The following is an 18,444-nucleotide window of genomic DNA, read 5'->3' as shown; positions in this document are numbered from 1 at the left end:
TCTGGACAGTGAAAATGAAGTTAGGCTGTTTCTGTTAACATCACTGTCTAGTTGTTTTACCAAAATGGTAGAGTATTATGATTTAATTTCAATCCACAAGTGTCATAAAGTACTTAGTTGTAAATAAGACATTGCCTAGAAATAAAAATTTAAACAGTCCCTGTCCTTATCCATTTGGTGTGGGACAGGTAGTGTGTACAGGCATGGTACACTAGGACCAACAGTTATACTGCAAACACTGCAAGGAACAGAGCTGGGGTTTTCAGTGTAAAATTGCTACAACAATGACACATTCCAGTGATGTCTGCATTAAAAATTTCAGGCTGACAAGGATGTTCAGCAAGCGTAGGATGGATTGGAGAAAATGAGCCTAAAAATCAAGCTGTGCTTTGGGACATGTTGACACGACTAGTTCTGTGCATAAATTTTCATGGTTTTTCATGATTTTGCTTAGCATGTATCTGTGACCTGCCTTTTGGCACACAGTGAAAATCAAGATACATTTTAACGGGACAATTTATAGCATAAACACAGCAGAACTGACTAGGCTGAGGAATCAAGCAACAGTTAATAACACTGTGGTCACCTTTTCTCCCTTTTCTCCTATATCACCCTTTTCTCCTCGAGGACCAGGGAAACCCTATAAAAACAAAATGGAAAAAGACAGGTCGACTTTTATTCACATGCAGGTTAAGCTTTCAAATGCTCTTGGAAAACATAAAGAAGATGATTTCACTACATGCTTTGTATGTGTATGTGTGTTATGTGTGCACACATGCATGCACATAAGAGCATGTGAGACAAGTCATTCATAGTGTTTGGTAGAGTCATTTTGCCAGCAATGGAAAGAAATCATATCACTCAAAATGGCAATAGTCCATACGTTCTGGAAAAGACTCGTCCAAGTTAGGGATTGCGGTGTAGGACTAGAGGAACAGGCTTTCAGTAAGTCTTTTTAGCATGCCAAAGAAAGAGCCTATATTTTGAAATGTATCCCTTACAGGTTATGGAATTATTCTCTTTAATTATGATAAATTTACCTAACCAAATGTTAGTGACTCCTTGTTCTTCTACGACTGAGTCATAAGTCTGAATACTTTCCTACCAAGTGCAGTTTTTCAGCTATTGACTTCCAAAGGACCAACTACTTGTATTACTAAGCACTATATCTGGTGGGGTCTGTCGATATGGGCTGCATATCGCATAATCTTTGTCCTCTTTGTTATAGAGAAAGAGCAAATGCATCATTTAGCACACTCTCTGTATGTACTGCATGCACGCTAAATGGAAACAAAGGTGTTACACTCAATAAGCTATTTCTTGAAAGACGCTTACCTACCATTAAGAATGTATTGGTCATACGTATTACTTACATCAAGGCCAGGCTCGCCATCTTTGCCCTGCCAAAGAACCATATAAATTACATTAGCGTCCCTAAGCTGCGATAGCAACGGCCGCCTTGATGCCGGGCTTCTGCGCTCCCTCTATACAGTGGTACCCCGTGTTGCTAAGGCTGTACACGCAGCATTGCCGTTAGTGAAGGACATTTCTGTCAGTGTTTAACATTTCCAGGAACTGATAACTTGACTGTAAAATCTTAGTTCACTGTAAAATTTTGTTTGTATGCAGATTCCAGGAGCAAGCTAAAAATACAGAAAAGCCTATAATTTTTCATTTTTAGTTCACGGGAAGGGGAAACAGAAATTGGATTTTTTTTTTTAACTCACAAAAGTGACCCTCAGATAAACATGCACTGCAAGCTAATTTAACACTCCATGGAGCCTGAAAACTGTCTCTAGTCATTGACGCCTGATCCAATTAAATGGATCCAATTAAACCAGGAGTCTGTATTCCAGCTTAAATTAATTAATCAAACAGATTAGACTGGAGAGGGTATGGAAACATTGCAAGTCTCTCGCAAAGGCTGGTTGTGCCTGGCCAAGCACATTTACACAGCTTTCCTTGTGTCAATGCACAGAACAGACATGTATATGTACACATCTGACCCAGTCATCACCAAAGTAAACAGAGTAAGTCAACTGATTTTATTGGGGCTATCCTCATTAGGCCAAAGGAAGTTCTCAATCATATTTTAGAAACGGATAATATAATTTAAATGGTTGACTTAAAGCATACCATCTCCACCTATGAATGATCAAGAATGGACTTCTCAAATTGCTTCTGAGCACACGGCACAGAAATGAAAACAAAACTGGTCTCTGAAGTGTCAAACAAAACAAAAATATAATGGTGAAGTAGCCTCGCAGCACGGAAATCCAAGCAGCTTATTGACATTAAGAAAAGCACAGCTTTCCACAGTTCATCCTGAGCTCCTGCCACTCTCGCATGGTCCCCAGACAGCTGACGGCCACAGGCTGCAGGAACAGGAGCACTTACATTCTGGATTTCCTCTCTCTTGCTGGTTCATGTCAGGTCTGTTTCATTACTTTCGCGTGATCACATGCATGGGCAGGAATCTAAGTCTGTGATACAGATCAGTGACCTTGCACTGTCAGGGGTTATTATCTATCTATGCCTTTTCCAACTAATTGTATTGCTAGGTGAAAAGCAGTCATAAAGCACACAAAGTTTAATCAAGGAGTGATGAAAATCGCAATGTGTACAAACTATGTGTAACTTACGGGCAAGCCATATGGTCCTCTGGGTCCAGGGTCACCTACAGTTCCCTTTTCACCCTAAGAAAAGATTATAGAACAAGCAAACAAAATAATTGTCTGTCTTAGAAATGATCTCTACCAAGTGCTTTAGGTTAAAGTTTATGCATTCCTAAATCTTTTGAGTGAAAAATATCCAAGCTCATTTATTTTTATTAAATGATTAAGGGGGCGAAGAGAAGGTGTGTATTACTTTCTAGGCAAAATGACTTTTCAGGCATATGATATTACATTTGTTTTTAAATCTATTAGTAACCAAAAATATTTTTCAAGCTGAACTTGCACCGATTTCAATTTTAAACTTGTAACAGCTGCAACATCGCGCTCAGTAAAAATCCAATGTTGTAATGAAAACTGAGGATATACAGGATCAAGCTCCAGCACAGCAGCTAAGATGTGACACAGAGACAAGCAAAAATAATGTGTCAATCAAAGTTTGTATTCAAGCAGGCAATGCTATTAACAGTGACATTGTGAAGATTATCCCATGCACTGTACTGTGTTGCTAAGTTCTCTATTGGAGTCTAGATTAGTGATGTAAATACCCTGGTTTATTAAATCAAAACTGTATTAATGTGCAAGACAAACAAGTACAGAGATTACTTCAGATGTTTGATCTCATTCTGCATGAAAATCCATGGAAAAATTACCAGTTTCCAGAGGGATGCTACCAAAATAATTTTGCAACCATAACATAGAGCAAACTTTTTGAAATGAAATGAAATTTCAAGGTGACAACTTTCAGGCTGAAAGTGGTAATCATCTTTGCTCTCCAGTTGTTCTGCATCAAGATTCATATCTTCCTGATAAACTGCCTGAGTCAGCCGACATTCGCCCATGTAACTGCGAGCACAGCCCTCCATGACCTTGTTAGGGAGGCAGGGCCGGTAAGTAGGTGCGGGCAGCAGGCTTGTTTCAGACTCTGGCGCTCTTTCTTCTGAATAAAATCCAGCAGAAAAGCCATACTCTCTTGAGAGAACTAAACTGCTCAAAGTGTTGATAAGATTAAAAAAAAAAGTCCCGGCCACCTCCAGTTTTCAAAGCTCCTACTCTGGATTTGTTACGTAGGGTTATTTGGATCCCTTCTTCACCTTTTCTTAATATAACCTAATGCAAGGCTTCGTGCAAGGCTCCTGGCATACAGAAGTGCTGTGTTTCATCCCAGCAATTGCTGCACTTAAGCTCTTGAGATAATTCTGTGTACAAGATCCTCTAAAAATCTGGGTTATTTACTACTCATTATTAATTCATTACTGTATTGTTAAAAGTCCAAGACAGAGATGTAGATGTGTGCCTAATTAATAGTGGTGATCATTGGCACAGCCAAGTCCCTTAGCACTGCTCTGAAAATGGGCTGCTAAGTCTCAACTTTATTGACTGGATAATACAAAAAACCAGGCACCAGAATAAACTGAGTCTGAACCTGTTGTTGAATAATCACAGCAGTAAGGAGTTTGTCAGAGTAACTGACATTTGGTCTATTTTAGATACTTCACATTTTTACATAGGTGGACACTGTCTGTACTCACTTTAGTCTGGTGGTGATTAGATGTGTAATGTCTGATCTTTCTGGATTCTGTTAATCTCCAGCCATTTCTGAGCAGCACTTCGGCTGGATGCCCTTGCAGAACAATAGGAGGTACTGGGAAGTAGCAGCTGATTTTCAAAACAGTAAATCCCTTGCAGCTTTAAAACTTTCTGCTGAGAAGAAACTAATGTGCTGACCTATGTGTATAACAGCTACAAAACTGTTTGATCAATACTTGAAATACGTCAAGAGTAGTTAAGTATCTTTTTTTTTTTTTTTATATATCTTCAACAGCAAAGATGACTGTACAAAGTCCTCTCAAAACAGGCCTATAACATTGCTAAACATATGGTAGACATAAAGATGCTGAATGTATCAGTCAAGGAAATAATCTCATCTGTTATCTAAGAATAGGGAAATGTATCTCAATTTTTTGCCTCCAATACAAAGCACATGCTGAAATGTGTTTGGAATATCAGATGAGGTCCTGAATGTTTATGGATTATATAAGATTGATGGACTGTCATGGGCACACTGCCTTCAGCCATCATGATAAAGCATTTCCTTCAGGGAAACAGACGTTCGCAAACTTCAAGGTTTTTAATATCTTCTTGTAAGACAATTCATCAGTGCCCAAAGAACAGAAACCATAGCCTTTGTTTTTGCCTCCTATTTCACTTCAGTCTTCTGAATCATGGGTGAATATGAACGAGCATTTGCATGAATAAAGCTGCATAATTGGTGTCTCCATTAAGATTGATATGGAGATTTCATAACACTGTCATGGTGACAAACATTTTAACCAAATTAAAGAGAATGCACTTTCCCTCCCAGTACACGCGTGTACTGATGACAGTGTTGCACAGGCTACACATCTGAGAGCCAAAACCAAGCTCAAAACCAGGTCTGTGCCATCAAGGCAAGAGTTCCTGGAAATTAGCATTTCATTAATTTTGTCTTTCAGCTTCTTTTAGATGGACAAGAAGTTGGATTCACATTATGCCTGTCATTACCTTTCAGGTTTACATGTCCCCTTTAAGATGTTTATCTGATTACCAATGTTCTCTATGTCCTCTCACAACTAATAGGTACACAGCCAGATTCAGAGGGCTATTATGATCGACTCCTCCATTTAACGAAGATGGTCTCAGTAAAAGCTCTCTAAGCACCTAGCGAAATGGTATTTTCAATAGCTGAAGAATTTATTAAGGACTCTAAGACACCAGCCTAATAAATGATATTAATTCACACTGTTAATTACCATTTCTGTTTCTACCAAAAGAAATGCACAAACCCACAAGATTGGAATGTTCACCAGTATCATACTTCAGGAAGTGTCAAGTCCTGTGTTAGCTTTTAATAATCAATGAACAGTTTAAACTTTAGAGAGAAACTTACATGGTTAAGCTCACACAGTGAGTTAATAGTGCATTTGTTCTAAAATGCATGTTTTCCTGTTTTCTAGTGACATGCACTATTTTCCTAGTCTACTTTCTCACCATCTAAGTAAGTTTTGTATAAAGACTGTCTGATGTTCTCTATTTTAATTAAATAGCAAAATTGGAAACAAACCAACCAAACCTGATTTGCACAACAGTCCATTCTACCTAAGAAGAGTAATTCAGCAGTGCCTCAAATGCAGCTTATGCAACGATGAATCCACGATTTCTATAGAAGAAATCACTAGGCTTCAGTTTGATTATACTTGTGTTCCTTAAACTTTTAAGGAGACGTAAATGTATAGTGACCAGCATTTTACGTGTATTCTCTTAAAGTGAGATTGTCTTTCCAAATTTAAAATAATGTGGATTTAAGAATGTGGTTATGTTTCACGTTAGGAATCGCTAGTGCCCTTCTAGGTTAATATTGGCCTAAGGTTTTTCTTATCAGTATGGACAAAATGCGATCCTGTCCAGTGATAGTGAGCAGTGGCGCTGCGCACCATTTTTAATTAAAAGGCAATGTCTGAAATCTCCAGGCAAAAATGTTTTCCTCCTGCTTTCACATGAACAAGTTCAACAGTTGCAAATGCAAGCTGTAAAACTGCATTAAAAACACATGATTTGTTATTTAGATAACAAAACATATATCAACACCAGGCACCTGTTAGATAACTATGCTATAAACAACCTCTCCTCCCAAACAGTACTGAATAATTAAATGAGCAATTACAGCAATAGTCTTGCTAGTTGATTGCTTGGAAAAAAACCCTTCCATCTTTCTTGTGAACGTCCTCCCATTTATTTAGCTACACAGAAAAGGCTGGGTGTGCAGGAATTTCTTGCACACCTTAGTTTCTGTCTTTTTGCAAATCTGTTCCTCTGTGCTCATGCAATTATTGAACCAATTTACATCGCAGCAGTTCCTATCTGCTTTGTAACTACCACTTGTCAACAGCCGTGGTAGGGCTGATTCTAGATCTAGCTGTATGACTTGTTATGACCTCGCATACTTTCATAAGAAAAAACAATTATAATTATCTTCCATACATTAGAAGAGTAGTTTATATTATAGCACATTGTTTTCAAAAGAAATTTCAACCAGTAGTACATATGCATATACTTCAAGATAAAAGCTCATAATGCAAGAATAAAATGTACAGTATTTATATGTGCTTCTACATGTATAACTCATCTAAATTATTTCCTGAAGTTCAGATGATGTTCAACTATCTTTTCACAGAGTTGATAGAAAAAAAAGTTAAGTCCTAGTTGAAAAAAAGACTTGAATCTGTAATCCCCTAGGAAAAAAAGAAAAATACCCGTGTCCTTCAGACAGTTAACTAGCCTGAGTGGTAACTACAGTCTACTGTTCCTATTTTGACTGTGCTGCATGTCTTGTATTTATTTCTCAACACAAACCTCCAGAAAAATGAATCATCAAGTCATGCATACCTTTCTCAGATGTACTGATGTTAAAGCTAACTGGACCTGTGCCATATGGCTGCATCCTTAATACAGCAAGTCTGAAGTCATTTTAGCACAGCTGTTTTGATGAAGTGAGAGATTCAAAGAGGCAAAATTCTGGGCTGGCAAATCCTTGGAGGCTTTAGTTAGTATAAGGTATCATCTTTTGTTTTGTTGTACAAGTTGATGGTTATATTGTTAAAGATGACAGGCTCACACTTAAAGATTAACATCCCTATCCTATCTGCATTGGAGAAAATTAACTGTGAATATTTCAAAGGAAATAGGAGCGCTCCTATCTCCTAAGCTTAAAAAAAAAAAAAAAAAAAAAGAAGAAAAGTTTAAGTTTTATAGAGGCTAGAGAATTTTTTCAAGATAAAACATTTAAGTGCAAAGAGGTGAGAAATACTCATTTTTTTTTCCACTGCATATGTATATAATCAGATCACACTATCGTCTTTTGTCCCAATTTGTTCTCTCAATCCATTTACACAAAATAATGAAACCAACGAAAATTATGTTCTGTGTGGCACCATGAACTTGAAAGTTTCTTACTGATTAGTCATTACAAAATACCAGCTCCTCTGAAGTTAATGAGTTACAAAATCAACCCTTAAACAGATAAATGTCTGTGTAACTAGAATGCATACACAGTTCTGGGCTGATCCTTAAACAGATAAGATACTGTTATGTTTAGTAACATCTAGGCACACTGTAAGTAGCCATATGACAGTTTGCCGTTGCAGCAGTCGCTTTGTAAAGAGAAGCACGTGGAACATATACTTACTCGGTCTCCTTTAGGACCTGCAGGGCCATGGGGACCAACTGGGCCATCTACACCCTATGAAAGGAAACAAAGAGGATAAGAGAGAGGTCTTGTTCTTACAAGTCTTTAGTTTTAATAGCTGTCTTCTAGCCAAGAACTAACATGGAATCAGTCTTCACCGGTTGAAAATTCAGACTTAATTTTGATGGGACCTGACCAAACAACTACATTTGGTTTTCAGAACTCCACCTGTAAGCTCTCCTGTTAGGAGGTAACCCATCTTTCTTCTAGTTGGATTTTACTTTATTCATGGAAGTCATCAGATTTACAAAGATTTTAAATTTATTGAAAGAAATTTTGCCAAGAAAAATGGAAGGGTCAAACAAAGATTTTTTTTTTTTTTTTAAACATTGATTATTTTTAAAATTGAGCTGTCCACCTGTAAGGTGGACTTACGTGTTGCACTGATAAATGGGAATCTTACAGAAGCCTTCAAATACATAACTCCACTCCTCTTTCACTTTATCCATTTCTTTATCATTATAAAAAGCAAATGATTTAACATTTATGTTTGATATGAGAATGCCTGCAGCAGAACCCCACAGCAGGTCATCACCCATTTGACTGATTCCATATTAGCATTGAACAAGTATGTTTTCCTGTGTAAACTAAATCCCTAACCTTACTCAGGAAAATCAGCACCCCAACCAAGGCAGTTGTCCAACCAAAACTCAAAACCAAACTGCCTTTTTAAGATTCAGAGCTTCTTCTACAAAGAATTACATTCTCCTTCCCACACACATTGCCCTAAAAGTCTGCTCGAAGCCCTCTCTTATACAGCATGGAAAATTCCTGCGGCGCTTGTCCTTCCTTCCTCCGTGCAGTGTGTGAGCGCGGCCGGCAGAGCCGCTGGAAAGCACACGGACTCGGTAACGAAGAGCGACACAGAAAGACGAGGGACTCACCCGGGGTCCTGGCTTTCCGTCTAAGCCAGATGCTCCCTGTGTGGTTAGGTGGAAGCATGGAGGATGGGTACAACACGAATGACAAGAACATGAGATTAGTAAGTGGTGCTGATGAATAAACATAATTCAAACGTACAGTACAAGTTGTGACAGGGTTCTGGAATGGGTACCACATTACTACAGCCTGTTAGTTAAAAATTCACATAAAACATCGAGAGCCTGGTTCTGTTCTCACATTAGTGTAACATCACTGACCCACCCCTGCCTTCACATCACGGTGTATGAGACCAGAATAATGTCAAGCTATAGGATTGCTACAAAAACCAGATGTTAGGGTGGTTTTGAGCCTTAACATGCAAATATTTACTTTGTAATTCACTTGCATGCTTTCTAATTTGTAAATGACAATACTGAATACTATACTACACAAAGAAAGAAAAAAATGTATGTTAACCGTGATAGGAAGTATTTAAGTGCAAGAATGCTGCATTATGCAGCCAACAAAATCTGGATCCTGACTACAATGGCCTCATTCATTTCCAAGAGCCCGGGAGACAATCCCGTTTCCTGTTTTCCCAGTATACTCCCAGTTCAGAGCACAGTCAAGGGCTGGAAGTGGGTAGCACCCGGCACTTCGGGCTATTTGCTTCAGCATCCTTGGGGACGGGCTGACCTCTGGTGGATTTTATGCGAATAACAGAGCAGCAGCGAAAGATCTGCTCGACTATCCCAGCGGTGCTGGCAGTAATGCTGGGGCCAGGGGACCAGAACTATTTGGGACATAGGGAATAATTTGGGCCAAAGGAAAAAACAAACCAACAACCCCCAAAAAACCCACAAAAAAACCTCCCGCCTCATTAACGGTGAAAATGAGCCATTTTTAGAAAGTCAAACACTTGGACTTTGCTCCTTAAAATGACACTTAGAAAAAGTAGTAAGCAGGAGGAAGACAAGATCTATATAAATTCGAAAAACTAATGGCATATTTTGTGCTGGGTTAGAACAAACATTTCTGGCAAAAACAAAACTTTCTTCTTCCTTTCAGCCGTTTTCAGGGGGTCGGCTCAGACCTCCAAAGCTCCCTCTCTACATAGCTGTAACTGTCAACTTGAAAATGATCTCTTTTTTTCAAAAGAAATTAAAATTCTCAGTGAAGCTGACCTTGTCCAGAGGCCCTGCACATAGTTCCTGAAAATATTAATCAGAGGGGTTTGGGTTCCTTTGGGTCAAGGAAGTCTGTTTCCTCCATTTTACTATTACCAATGTAACCACATGGAGTAATACTCACATTAAAAAAAAAAAAAAAAAAAAAAGGGAAAATGAACTATTTTTGTGCAGAAAAAAATAAAAATAACTCTTCTGAGTGCTTTCAAACAAACAAAGTAAGCACACAAAGTATTTTCTCTTTTGTCCACCTAAATTTTAAGAACCATAATATTTCCACGTGAAAATTTATTTTTAAGGTCCTTTATTTCTTTCTAAGACAAAAGTTATGCCAAACACTCAGAATGGAAATTTTCTAAAGAACAAGGCAAAAGGAACAATCCATCATCCCTAATGAATGAGAAAAAAATAAAATTCCCTAAACTAATTTTTACTTTTCCTCAGTTAGACCTCTCCATTTCAACTGCAGAAGTGCAAACAGGGGAAGAATAACTGAAGAGATGGGGGAAAAGGGAAGATTCCTTTTTTAATGCAAACACCATACAACACTTAAATAACAATATGACTAATGTAATGGGGGTGATGGCATCCTTGTGACACTGAACACTTTCAACTGACACATAACAAAAAAAAACCTGACAGCAGTGGGTGTTATAGGACATTACTTTGGACGATAGCACAGATTTGGGGTAAAACAAAACAAGACTGATGCTCTGCTCTAACGCGGTATATTCTATGTATGCTGTTGAGTAAACCAGAGTTGTTCATCAGGAGTAGAAAGAGAAGTTTGTGATTTGCACTGAGATTGAATAGTTGGGTTTTTTTACTTACTGGAAGACCAAGGGGCCCTCTGTCACCCTTTTGACCTGGTTCACCCTTCAATCCTTTAAGACCATTTAACCCTGGTTCACCCTAAACGTAAAAGTATAAATGCCAAATTTTTGGTGCTATAATGGGTGTTTAAGCTGGGATAGAAGAAGCCAGTCTCAGAAATGACTGCAAATTCCAGTTTGAAACAAGGACACAAATTCAACCTTCTCAGCTTACTGGCAATTTACACACTGATATAGTACTGGGCAAAAGCACTTGGGAGGTGTCTGCTGGAGATTTAAAATCTGTGTGAAAAAAACTACAGGAAACTTATGAATAACAGATTCTTTTGAATCTCTTCCTAATAATTATCACTATAGTTAGATGGTTTGAATTAAGCATGAGTTTCAGGGGGTTTTGGAATTTCCTCAAATCCCATAAACCACCTTATGCAGATAATTCAACCTGAAACAAAACTTTCAGAAAAATAAGCCTCAAAACTGAAGGTTTCTACCTTTCCACTGAACTGGGATCTCCTGAAAAGTACATTTTGTAAGAAAGCAATGTTTTTTCCTACGGCAAACTGGAATTTGCAGCAAAATCTTACATAAAGATATTTTAAACCTTTAAGCATACATAATTAAACAGTGGCAAATTAAAAGAAGCAGTATAGGTTATACAATGCCAGGCTATTTGGGAGCTCTATAGTTTCTGTGTTCATACAGAGACATTTAAACAACATAAGAAATGGCACTTATCTTGTTGTGATTGTTAAATTATGCATAGGCTATTACATTAAACATCACTAAGAGGATAATGGTGGGCTTGGAGTTGCCAATAAATCATTCTTGCATCATGAAAAACTACCTCAGCTTGAGGGCTGCCAGTCAAAAGGAGTACTGACCATGCCTGCCTCTTTTGGGAAACAGAAATATGTGGATATTTCAGCCAGGCTGCTCCCCATTGCCTTGTTCTTAGGTTTCCCTTTGATGTATTTTGTTACCTTATATCATATTCATATTTTTTTAAAAAAAATCTGAATAGAATCTAGTCCACTGCTTTAAGTAGCTCCAGACATCATCTGCCTGCTTTGCACCCTGCCTAAGCAGCCGTTTCTTCATTGTTCTCCTGTTTGACTCGATGTGACTTTCAGAGCGGTAGCGCTGAAAACGCTGAAGGTTTGGAAACAGACCTGAGAAATCTCACAAAAGCCTGAGTCTCAGGCCAAAAGCCTGAGGTAAGGCAGGGCTGGTGCTAAGATGGAACAGACTCAACTTCAAAAAATGATTTATGACTCAGGCTTCTTGCGCCAAGGTAACACAAACTGTCTCATAATGATTCAAACCTGTGATTTTCTTTCTCACACCTTAAAAAAACCAAAATAAACTGCAAAAACTAAACCAAAAAAACCCTCCTCCTCTTACTTATTTTTTGAGAAAGGTGCATGTGATTAAGGAGCCAGTGATTAAAATGATCATGCCTGACAACACTCCTGGCCCTAACAAATGCTATGCTATAGTGTCACACTGAATTTTAGTTTACTGGTGATTACTGAACTAAAGCACAAATTAAAATATTCCAACTCTGCCAAAACCTGTGTCCCTCCTCCTAAGCTGTTTTCATGGGCTTACAGAGTCCCTACAGTGTATCTTCATGTACTATGCTGTGGAAAATGTTCAAATAGTATTGAAGATCTGCCTGATCAGGGATTTCAGGTTGGAAAACCCGAAAATGCACACATAAGCTTACGATAGGGAACTTGTATAATGCGTGAAGGAACTGGTCAGCAAAGTACATAGCACCTAAGAAGGTGAAAGGTCATTCATACTGGAAGAAGTAGGAGATGCCAGGGAGCATAAATGAAGAAGAGTTTATTTGACTCAATTTCCTGAACGTGTAACACGCTTCTGTCTTCAAAAGTAATTCCAGTTGCAAGTGGTAACTTGCCCATAAACAGGAAATGAAATAATGTAGTGCCACATCACAAATATTAATCCAAAAAATGGATTCAGCCAATGCCTAGGAGAAATACTACTCAGAAACAATCACAGAAAATTTAAAAAGCTTTTAAGCTATATGTTAATATTAAAATCTGCTTTAAGGTTTAAGAATATCAGAAACATTTATTAAATGAGACATAAGACAAAACATAGCTGCATGCATTAAAGAGCAAAGCATGACACTTCACAGACATCAAGAACGTGAATATTCAGGACAGCCATTAATTTACCTTTGGGCCAGGGAGTCCATGAGGTCCCTGAAAATAAAGATAGAATTTTTCATTACAAAAATATGCCACAAATTTTTAAGAGTTTGTTGCTTTATAGGGGTGCAAGTTGCACCTGTATTTTTGTCCTCACAAATGAAATGCAGCTGTCAATAAAGCAACTGTAAACACCTGATTCAGAGAATGAACCAGACCACTAGCATGTTAACACTAACATAGGCAGGTGCAGCTTGTCTCTCTGCTTCCTATGAATTTGAAGACATGCAGAAAAGGTCCTAAATTAGGTCCCTCTCCAATGGCCACATACTCTCATAGCACTTCTATTAAGCAGGCATTAAAATGACAAGAGGGCTTAAGCCCTTTCTAGGCCCGCTCTTCCTCCCAAGCTTACCATAGGGCCTGGAGGACCATGAGGCCCTGGTGGTCCAGGTGGTCCTATCATCTACAGAAAAAAAACAATGGCATTAAATCATGCAGAGTAAAGAACTCCCTCACAAATACCAAAAGTCAGACTGACTCTTCTGTTGGCAAGCACTTACAAACATAGCAATGCAACGGTCCACATTGACAGCGTATCTAGAAATGGTTTTAGGAATGGGAATTATTTTGATTCAAAAGACAGGGTACCTGAAGTGTAGATTTGCCTGTGCCATATGGCAGCATGCTTGTCTCCTGATTCTTACTCCTAGGGTCTAATATACACTTTTAGACACTATGGGGAAAAAAATAAACCTCTCTAAAACAAACAGGACTGAGCAGGGATACTTGAACTTTTAATATTTTATAGTATGCGCTCCTTAGTTGTCTCTGTACTACATAATCTACAGAAACAGAAGAAGATAATGTATGATTTTATTCCTCCTCAATACTGATGAATGCAAAAGATACTAAATTCAAGCTAGGGTTTGGCATATTTTCAAAATTGCCCTTTGTCTCTCCTTTTATTTCATTTAGCCCACTTGTACCAAGAATTCCCTAAAGTCATGAAAATAGGTAATCAGGTTGCTCAGCGTTTAGTGCATGCATATTCTAGGCTGGTTTTCTGTGTTCCTAACAAATTCATGGAAGAGAATTTCATGATGATGTTTACAGTTTAATATCACCTCTCTTCCTGGGTTTAATCCCAAAGGGCTGTTATCGTAACCTGCAAGGTGGCAGCAGGGATGCTAAATCAGGTCTCCAGACTTATGCGCAGCCCCTCTGCTACATTAGCTGTTGCTGATGGCTTTTGAAACGTAAGACAGAAATTCCACCATCTGTGAATCTCCTGAAAACTGAAAGCCTTGTTTCAAGTGAAAACAAGCAGAGCAAGATGAACGGGTTAGTGAATTAATTTGTAACAAATTAATTTTCATTTCAGAGAAAGAGACTTGGTGATACGGCATGCCTAGCATGTCCTGGGATGGCAGAGGGTAACCTCTTTGACTCCTCAGAGCTATGGCTCCAAATACCCAGGGCGTGTCAACGCTGACAAGGTAGTGGTAGTTAACTTCTGCTCTGAGGTTTCCTAACTTACTGTGCTCTGATGATGTTAATCACCCATATCATAAAGGTATTGTGTGGGGAGGTGGTATTTTTTGGTTTTGTTTTGTTTTTCTAAATGCCTTTGAAAAATTAGGAGAATGTCTGGTCTCATAAAACTTGTCTCTGTCCTGGGTCACATGTCACTATTCCTGACATCACTAAAGACAGCCTAGTCTGGTTCTCTCTGGACTTTTTGAGATCCCCACAATACAAGGTGCTGAGAGAGATTTGTTGTTTTGGTTTGTTTTTCATCAATTTTATCCCTCTATTTTATCTTGCAAAGCATTTGCCTTTTGATTCATTACAGAGCCAGAAGGCTTTCACTGAAGTGAGCAGGACTGTTGTTCCTAGTGAAAGAATAGAACACAACAGGATTATATCTTTATAATTTCTTAAACAGTATTTCGCTCTATGACCAGAAGTCCGTTCATTCTCAAAAGGGCAAGTGTTTATTCAAAGAAGAAGAACATTTTGAAAGTTCAAGCGTTGGAACCATCAAGGATGTCAGGAAAGATCAGTCATGAATACGAAGTATTGTTCAGAATCAGAAGCTGGAGAACCATTGCTGGACTACTACGTTCACTGCAACACCACACTGAGACTTACTGAAGGACCTTGGGCACCGGGCAAACCAACATCTCCTTTTTCGCCTTTCATACCATTGGCTCCCTACAAAATCATTACAAGACAGCATTTATAAACAGCTTTAATCTTATTAGCAATCAATCTAGAAATGCTAATATTTATTTGCAAGTAATTATATTTTTTTAAAAGAATAGTACAGCACACATATAATGGCATTCCTGTTTTTAAATTTTGGTGTTACTTATTAATAACTGTTAACAGATGTAAAGATATGCTTTTATATTGTCAGCTATCAATTGTGGCATGATATTTATGACAAGTCCTTAAGTTGGCACTCCATTCATGATATATTGTACTATGGATACGTTTTTGGAATTGTTTCTATTTTTACTGAGAAATTTCATTTGTACATATATATGTATATAGGAAGAATGCATCTCATAAATATTGATGCATTTTCTCTCCCTCCTCAATCTAAGTCATCTGAAATTTCTGACAAGCATTCAAAAACATAGCTTCTTTCTTCTGCCAGCTACACTTGCCCAAGTTGTGCTATACATTACAAGAGAGGGACAAATCCGATCAGTATGCCAACTAATCTCTCTCTTTGCAAAGCAATATTTTGTTTGACCATAAGTGGAATGAACAGTTCTGACAATCTTACACCTCCTCCTAGATTAACTGCAGAGCAATCTCAGAATTTTCCTCTCCAGTGCTTTCTGTCCCATTTGCAATTTATCAGCACTGTTGGAAATTCCTGATAGTGGAAGAGAGAAAAAATACAAGTATTTTAGCTAAAATTAATTCATTTTTTCATACTCACTGGCAGGCCAGGCAGTCCAATTCCTCCCTTTTCCCCAGGCATTCCAGGATCACCTGTATCTCCTTTTGAGCCTTTAGGACCCTAAAATATGTACTTATTCAGCAAGTCATGTGTAAAAAACCAGAGACACCAACAGAATTCTAGCTTTGATCCTAATAAGTAGAATAAGTCATTCTATGGATTGACCTTTGTTATCAATATTTAGAAATGCAGCCATTATTAGACCGCAGAGTATACAGCAACATAATAATGATCTTTATTAATTACTATCATTATATTATTATTTAAATTATGAAATCTAAGCTACAACTTGGGATCACAGAAATAATCTCCTGAAATAACCTATGGTTGCTCACATGATCTGCACTACGTGATTTATGCATAATGTACCTGCTCCCCATCCACTCCTGGAGTTCCTGGGGATCCTTGTTCACCCTGCAAAAGATAAGATAGAATTGGATTATCCCAATTGTCCCAGACATTAGAGGAAAGCAGCAGTGCTAAATGAATTAAACTGATTAGTAATGTCTGAGATTAATAAATTGCCATAATTAACAACAACGAAACCAGAGAATATTCCGTCACAAAGAACAGCATATATACAATACCTGTATGCAACATGTTGAATAAATAGCCCTGCTGCTTAGGTGAGTACAGAAGCTTTGGGTTGTATAAAGGCCAGGCAAGTGCATAAGAAGAAAGAAAAAAAAAGAAGAAACCCCAGAAACCTGGTGAAAAGACCCCAATCCAATGGAAACTTTGTGTCAGCTACCATAATAAATATGGAATCATGACTCTTGATATATGTAGGGTAGACAGAGACTTTATGTTTTCCTTCCCTGGCTAATACAAATGACCCAGTAAAGGAGTTCACATTCACAATATTGCCCCATGCACCAGTTCCTGAATAGCATTCTCCAAGGAAGCAAGTTACACTGAGGGGTATACTGGAAACAAACTCCTCTAAGGTTGAATTCTGCTTTACATCATTAATTTTTAATGGGAATGCTCACCCATGTGAAGGAACACAAACTCTTCCACACTCTAACTCCTCTGTGTTTTACAGCATATTCCAGGCTGCAGAAATGCTGGGTAGATCCTAATGCAGAAAGCCATTTCTGCACACTTAACTGTGTATTCCATTATCAGCTTTATTATGGAAGAATGAACCTGGTTTCTCACAATTTCTCAAAAAAATTAACATGTATAATGTGATATATTTCCATATGATATCTTGGATGAAGCCTAAACCTGAAGTATCTAGTATTGTTATTGAAGAAACACATATTTACTCTTGGAAGAGCTGAGAGTCACTGATAGAAGATACAATATATCCAGTATTTAAGAAATAGGAGAATTATCTCAAGTAATTTAAAACCAATTTAAGGAGGGTCCACTAACTGCAACACTTTTTTTTTTTAATGCATAAGCAAATTTATTATTTAAATTTTATAGAACAGTGCAGCATATGGTATTCATTGTTTCTGTGTGGGCTGCTCACTAATAGTTCTGGTACTACACATAGCACCAGCCAGGTAGGATTAGCAGGCTTGGGTTTGCAGCCAGGCTCCTGCCCACATGTGCACGTTTTAATTTGTACTGTGATTAGAAAATACTGTGCTTATTTGAGTGGGCAGCACTGTAATATAAAAGCTGCATTTACATGCACTGATACTGCGGACCAGCGGTGCCTTGCACACACTCTTTTGCCAATCTCGTTCCCACCCAGCCAGAAGTGATGCCTGGGAGCCACTGTCTGGTTGTGCAGCTACTTTGCAACCACACAGAGCACCCAGAAGTCCTAGGGCACAGCCTCAGTGCAGGTCCATGGGGGAGACGCTTCTGCCCTGTTTCAGTACTAACTCATTTTGCTGGTTCTCAGCTGAGCATCTGTGTGTGGCAACTAAACAAAGCACCTATTCTGGAAAGCTACATTTCAAAAAGCTAGGATGCAAAGTTTGAAACATGCCATATTCAGTAAAATTACAGTTAAATATGCTGTACGGGAGAGTTCCACGTACCTGTGTGCACACATCAGTTAAAAAAGCAGAAAATACCTCCGCCCTTAAGATACAATGGGTAAGATAAGGAAGATCACCTTTGGCCCTTGCAGCCCTTGGGGTCCCGGTGGTCCTGGTGGCCCCTAAACAGAAACATACAAACCTCTCAGCTTTTAAATAAATTCCTGCAGGACTTGCCATGCAGACACAGGCTGAATGTTAATATAGCTACTGTAACAAAATGGGTTAGATTTTTAACGCAAGGGGAACCAAGACCAGTTATGGACAAGTTGTTAATCTATGACAACTGTCAACAAACAGAAGGGTACCACAAAAAACAATGTTAAAATTATAGTGCAGCTCATATTTTGTAATAAAGTCCTGCTGCTCCCACTGATGAAATGGCAAAGCTCCTCTTAAGGGCAGGGAGACCAAAACTCACCTCAGCCACATTTGCCAGCCCTTACATCC

The 18,444-nt window shown here is 38.4% G+C and overlaps 1 protein-coding gene across 1 annotated transcript in view; it reads right to left on the bottom strand.

The window, feature by feature from the left end:
* COL25A1 (collagen type XXV alpha 1 chain) overlaps positions 1-18,444 on the bottom strand; it is a gene marked incomplete at both ends in the record, with an annotated part of 322,903 nt that overhangs the window by 9,541 nt on the left and 294,918 nt on the right. The window contains 12 exons of the mRNA XM_082315013.1: positions 587-640; positions 1,374-1,400; positions 2,643-2,696; positions 7,897-7,950; positions 8,841-8,876; positions 10,836-10,916; positions 13,045-13,071; positions 13,433-13,483; positions 15,172-15,234; positions 15,974-16,054; positions 16,364-16,408; positions 18,072-18,116. Coding sequence (XP_082171139.1) covers positions 587-640; positions 1,374-1,400; positions 2,643-2,696; positions 7,897-7,950; positions 8,841-8,876; positions 10,836-10,916; positions 13,045-13,071; positions 13,433-13,483; positions 15,172-15,234; positions 15,974-16,054; positions 16,364-16,408; positions 18,072-18,116 — 618 coding nt within the window. The remainder of the gene's footprint in view (positions 1-586; positions 641-1,373; positions 1,401-2,642; positions 2,697-7,896; positions 7,951-8,840; positions 8,877-10,835; positions 10,917-13,044; positions 13,072-13,432; positions 13,484-15,171; positions 15,235-15,973; positions 16,055-16,363; positions 16,409-18,071; positions 18,117-18,444) is intronic.

The sequence above is a fragment of the Platalea leucorodia genome (assembly GCF_965183815.1).
Source record: "Platalea leucorodia genome assembly, chromosome: 6".
NCBI classification, from domain to species: Eukaryota; Metazoa; Chordata; class Aves; order Pelecaniformes; family Threskiornithidae; genus Platalea; species Platalea leucorodia.
Note: the sequence above shows the minus strand (reverse complement) of the source record. Positions and strands in the feature narration are given on the sequence as shown.